Genomic DNA, 6,000 nt, shown 5'->3' with positions numbered 1-6,000 from the left:
CTCGTTATTTAGAGAGCAAGCACTCTTATCGCTGTAGTTAATCTACTTCCTCAAGAAGTTGTAGATGGTTCATCAACCTAATACTGTCTACAAGGTTAGGTTGGCATAACTATGTTACTCAGTGTGTGGATTTTTCATGCTAGTGGCCTAACTGGGTTGACTTAATGTATTGTAGATGCAGCCTTAATGTCTTCCTTGAAAAAGTATCCCATGGTACAGGTTCTCACATTCTTTCAAGTGTGGACCGTGTTATAACAGGCCAAAATTTTCTTGCAGATTTGTCTCCCCTCCCATTTTCAGTCTCATCCTTGTGGCAACCACTACCACTACCAAGTGTCATGTATTTTTTAGCTCTTTTAAAATGCCTTTGTAGCAGCTGGAAGTAAAAACGGAGAAACCAGCAGAGAGTGGGTTGCCTGCTCCCTGCTGACCACCCCCCTATTACTCTGTAGCACCAGTCTGTGAACTTTTGGCCTACATTTGGGAGAAGCAGCTCAGCATGGATTGGCTCGGGTTGGGTAGGAAGGAAAACCCTCCAAGTATGTGGAAATAAGCTAGGGAACTACTTTCTGAGGAGCAGCCCTCTCAGTATGACTGGGAGAGGACCACAAGCCCATCCCTCAGCACAGGGTGACCCCTCCCAAGTATTAACCCCCCCTCAGTGTGGGTAGGGACCAGGCGGCTCCCTGACTCCCCCCCCAACACACCAAAGGATGGGGGGTATGAAGACTCCTCCTGAGTTACTCCGTGGGGCGCCCCTCCTCCAGGGCCAGAGGCTCCTCTGGGCAGCGCCCCGCGCCGAGGAGGCTGCCCTAGGGGGGTTCCCTCTCGGCGTGGGGGAGGGGCTAGCGAGGATCGCGGCGTGCGGGGAGCCCGGCCCAGTGTGGTGGGGGTGGGGGGGTTTCACGCGACCCGGCGGGCTGACCCCACTAGCTCGCTGCTGTCCCATGGTGCCCCGCGGAGGGCGGGCGAGCGGGGCGGCCCCATGGCCCGCGATCCCGGCATGCCGTTCGGCCAGGCAGCAGCAGCAGGCGGAGCTGCCGCCGCTGTCGTCTCCTCCTTCAGTGTGAGACAGCAGCCGCCTGAGCAGCGCGAGTGAGGAGCCGTCGCCGCCCTTGCCCTGCTGCCCGGCCGGCCATGCCCTCTCGGGCAAGGTAATGAGCCGCAGAGCCCCGGGGTCTCGGCTGAGCGGCATCGGCACCAGGCAGCACTATCACCCGCGGAGCTGGAATGACTGGCAACCCAGGTGGGCTGGGCTCGGGCAGGGGGAGGCGCGGCCTAGGCGGCCCCCGGGGGCGGAGGAGAGCGTGTGGGGGAGTCCGGCCTGCTCCCGCTGTGCTGGGGCCCGCGGGGATCGGAGGGGGAGAGCGGGGGAGAGGAGAAAACCCCGGCTTTCTGCGTAGGCAGGCCCAGCTTCCTGAGTGCTGGGGCCTAGAGGGAGCTGCGGCGGGAGTGACCCACCCCTCGACTCTTGGGGGCCTACCGGGGAATGTGGGGTGGGCAGGAGTGACCTACTCCCCGACTTTTGGGGGCCTGCAGGGAGATGTGGGGAAGGGGTGGAGTAACCCAGCCCCTGACTCTTGGGGGGGCCTAGAAAGAGATGGGGGGGGGGGGGGGAGTGAGCCAGCTCCTGACTTTTGAGATCTAGTAGGAGATATGGGGTGTGTGTGTTTGTGGCGTGACCCCCTTACATTTGGGGCCTAGAGGCAGATATGGGGGCGGGACAGAGTGACCCAGCTCCTGATTCTGATGTAGCCTATTCAGGTGGGAGATGAAACCCAGGATACCTGGTATAAAGGAGATCACGTCGCCTCCCTCTATCACCTTCCCATAGACTCTGTTATGACCTGGAAAGAGTTGGGGTAGGATGTGTGGATAGTGGAGGGTATTTCCTGCTATATAAGCAATTAGTGTTAGTGGCTAGAGACAAAATGCTTCTGTATCACACAATCTCATAACTTTGTAGGAACTTAGTTTGATTGGCTTTATGTTGATTTAGTCCAGGTTCTCCCTCCCCTTTCAGGGTTTTTTCCTAGTTTTTTATACTTTTAAGATGATTTTCTGACATTTTAGTTCGTTCATCTTTTGCTGGCTCTCTCACAGTATTATAAGTAGCAACTTTGTTGCTCAGTGACTTTCTTTAAAGTAGGAGACTCTTGAGTGGTCAATAGATGTTTTGAATTGCTTATATTGAAACAGAATTTATGGGAACCTTCAGTAAGTGCATTTTTGTTCTCGTATTTAATTGAAAATTCATTGAAGAATGGAGGCTGCAAACATATTGGAAGTCTTTCAAGGGCTAAAAGCACACACAACATAGGTGTGTGTTTGTGTGTGTGTGTGTGTATGTGTATATATATATATATATATATATATATATATATATATATATATATATACATACAATGTGATTAGGAGAAATAGTTTAAAGTTGTAAGTAAGCTTTGTATGTGACGTGTTGCAGTTATTACATTTCATTTACATATATAGCAATTTTTCTGACCAATGGAGTATCAGTAGTTATGTCTTATTTAAGTACTGAAAGTGTATTTTGCATCTGATTTATTTCCAGCATGTCTTGTCACTCATGTAGCTGCTAAACCACTTTAGTCTACTATAAAGTTTTAATGTAATTTGACATAAAATATCTTAACTTCATTATTGTTTCTGTGTTTAATTTTTTTTTTGGCTTTGAATGTCACTAAAACATAAGTTGGCAGAGAAAGGAACTATAGTCTCTAAAAGATTGCTGTTAGTATCACGTAGCTTATGAAACTGATGGGATTGTCATTGGAATGGGGAGATTGAGTGGATGTGGATCCTCCTATTGTATGAGTGTAATCTTAGTTTCATATATGTACCAAAACTTAGAATTTGTTTCTCTCAGAATATTCCGCGCACCACATGTTAGTGATGTTAAGTACTGTACCCAAAAAGCATGCAGCATTTAAATGATCACATGGTCACACCTCACTAAATTCTGCTGTCTCTAGTTGATGAGGTATACTAAACATTGCAAGTTTAAAAGTTAGAAATTTGCAAACCATCGTTGTGATGTCCTATTGTGACATCCTGTTTCTTCCTGTCTGGTCCCTTACTTTATTGTAGAGTAGGGTTCAGATTCCTGGACTCCATATTGAAAGTCAAATACTTTTAAGCTCTTGACCCAGAGTTCCACCTTTATATGAGAGGATTAGATGCTTAGTTTGTATCCCTGCTGATATTGTGACAGCTGTGATAATGGCTTCCTGATAAGAAACATTAATTTGCCACAAGGCCCATCTTATTTTCAGCATAGAAAATGGCTTTACAGATGCCGAAGCCCTTTCTATGCTAGGAAGTTTACTTACTGCAGAAAACCCTTGAACTGGAGGAGGTGAAAATCATTTAACTGCTGGCACAGTAAGAACAAAACTGTATTCAGCAGTATTACAGAAAACGTAACTGAGAGGTGATGAACCATTGTCACTGACCAGTGAGTTTCCTAATATGAATGGGGCTTGGTCCTCCACATCTAAAGGAACATGAAACTGAAGAATTTGTAAAGGAAAAGTGAGATCTGTAGCTGTCTTTGGGAGCAACCTGAACCTACAGCAATTAGATTTATACCTTAGTTAGCTACCTCTATCAACCAAGCACACCAAAGAGTATAAAAATATTCATAATGACATTTGTGAATTTTAACTTGTACTTGAAATCTAAAAATGTTAGCCTGTTATAAAGGTTACTTTGACCATATGAATAAACATTTGTTGAGTCTTCAACAACAAAAAAATCTTTGCAAAGGTATATTGTCAAATATTTAAGGAAATTCTAGCTAATTTTTTTTAGTTTTAAAAGTAGCTGTGAATTTTTTGCTTCCTTGTTTTATGTATAGAATATTTTTGTAGCAATTATAACAACACCACAAAATGTGCTCAGACCTCTTTCTTTTCTTTTTTCTTTTTTCTTTTCTTTTCTTTTCCCCTCATTTTCCAATTTTTCTGTGTATCTGCCTGTCTGCTGCTTTCTGCCTGTTCAAGTCTAGAGCTGTTACTGCTGCTTAGTGGTAAATAGCTTCATGCAGATCCAGAAGAAGGTTGTACGCAGGCACCAAAACTGCAAAAATTGTCAAATTTCCAGTGCAAGAAAAAAGAAAATAGAACTTTTTTCCTGAGCTTTCGTGGGCAAAACCCACTTCTGATAAATACATACAGATTTTTTTCGGGGGGGAAGGAGGATGATTGCCCACGAAAGCTCATGATATTATCTACATTTTTTCGGTTAGTCTCTGAAGTGCTACAGGACTACTTGTTTTTAAAGTTAATAGACTAACATGGCTACCCCTCCAATACTTTTTTCACTAATTTTTCATGGATGATTGTGTGCATAACATTTTCAAATGGAAATATAATTTTTGAAGTTGACTGTATCCCTTTAATTAGTACATTGTGTTTTGAAGTTTAATTCTCTTTAGAAGTGATGAGATGAAATGTGAACTAAATCATCAGAATCAAAACCTCCTGAAATTTGAGGTTAGAAAAATCTGATTCTGAATTTTGCAGCTCAGATCTATCTCTAATAAAATGTAGTTGGTGAAGCAGAGTTTGAATTTTGTTCCCATGTGAAAGCAACAATACTTTTTAGATGTGAGAGGACTGGTCCACATGCAGTTTTTGTAACACTGTATATTGGACAGGAATAAACTATATGACAGGGCTACTCAACTTTGGAAGCCCTGAGGAGGGGGTCACAGCGATACTGTCAGAACATGCTGAGGGCCGCAACTTAAGTGTGGTTGCATATGCATGCAAATATATATGCAAATAGCTTTTCGCACTGACAGGCATGAATACAAAAATTAAGACAAGAGTACACAACATGCAGGCCCAATTTAAGTCCGTTCTGCTGTTATTAATAAAATGCAATATTTACTCTATTTCCACCCATATGACAGCACTTTTAATGAGCAATGACAGTCCAGGAATTTAACTACTAAAACGCATGTCAACAGAAGACCATTATATTGACTCGCCATTGTGAAGTGTTTCCCATGTTCAAAGGATCCCACCTGTGGATTGCATATTGAGCCCTGTGTAAATCCAAACTGCACCGTGGGCCGTGTTGAGTAGCCCTGCTATATGATATACTGTAAGCTAGGATTTTTACCAGTTATACTGTTCCTTTTTTAAAAACCTTTTTTACATCCCTAATACTGACAAGATATGAGTGGATGTGGCAGAACTTTAATCCAGGAGATTATCCGATTTTAGACCCTCAATTGCTACCTTTCTGAACTTTCGTACCTCTGCCGCCTTAGTTTCCCTTTCAAGGTTCCACATTCTTTGGCTTTTGGAAATAGGAAACAAAATACAAATTCATATCACTGTGTAGCTCCTGCTAAGGAATGTGAACCACTAGTCGACTATCCAATAAGCAAATGTTTATTGGATAGTTGACACACTAGTCGTTCCTCTCCCCCTCCTTTCTGCTTCTATCAGAAAGCGGCAGCAAGGAGTGGGGGAGAGGAGGGCGTGCTTCAAAATGGCAGCGCTGCGTGGAGCCCGGGGTGTGCTGCTTTGAAATGCTGTGTGCAGCCCAGGGCCAGTTGGTGAGTTCCCAGCTGGTCCCAGCCTACATGCGGCATTTCAAAGTGGCAGCGCTGCATGGAGTCGGGGATCAGCTGGGGATTCTCCCGCTGACCCCAGGCTCCATGTGGTGCTGACACCTTGAAATGCCATGGGGAGCTTGAAATGCCAGTGGGGGACTGCTTGAGTCCCCTCCTGGCCAGGTGCTTCATGTGGCACATTCGCCTTTGAAGTGTAACAACAGTACTGGAGCTGTTGCTATACTTCAAAGGCAGAGATGCCTTTATCGACTAATCAAATTGCATTGACTATTTGATTAGCCAATTAATATAAATTTAACATCCCTAGCTCCTGTTAGGTTGTCTGCTGTTAATCTTTAGCATTGGGCTGAATAAACTGTGCAACACTCAATACTACTTCACACTGACAAGAA

The 6,000-nt window shown here is 44.5% G+C and overlaps 1 protein-coding gene across 2 annotated transcripts in view; it reads left to right on the top strand.

Moving 5' to 3' along the window:
* Nucleotides 1–943: 943 nt before the first annotated feature.
* Nucleotides 944–6,000, top strand: part of SMG1 (SMG1 nonsense mediated mRNA decay associated PI3K related kinase) — a 145,162-nt gene continuing 140,105 nt past the window's right edge. The window contains exon 1 of one of the 2 annotated variants that reach the window (XM_075899384.1): nt 944–1,154. In XM_075899384.1, the coding sequence (XP_075755499.1) occupies nt 1,138–1,154 (17 nt within the window). In that variant the 5' untranslated portion in view covers nt 944–1,137. Of the gene's footprint in view, nt 1,247–6,000 lie in introns of both variants that reach the window. The other variant, XM_075899383.1, reaches the window with a different exon arrangement.

The sequence above is a fragment of the Pelodiscus sinensis genome, chromosome 16 (assembly GCF_049634645.1).
Source record: "Pelodiscus sinensis isolate JC-2024 chromosome 16, ASM4963464v1, whole genome shotgun sequence".
Taxonomy (NCBI): Eukaryota; Metazoa; Chordata; order Testudines; family Trionychidae; genus Pelodiscus; species Pelodiscus sinensis.
This window is presented reverse-complemented; position numbering and strand designations above follow the sequence as displayed.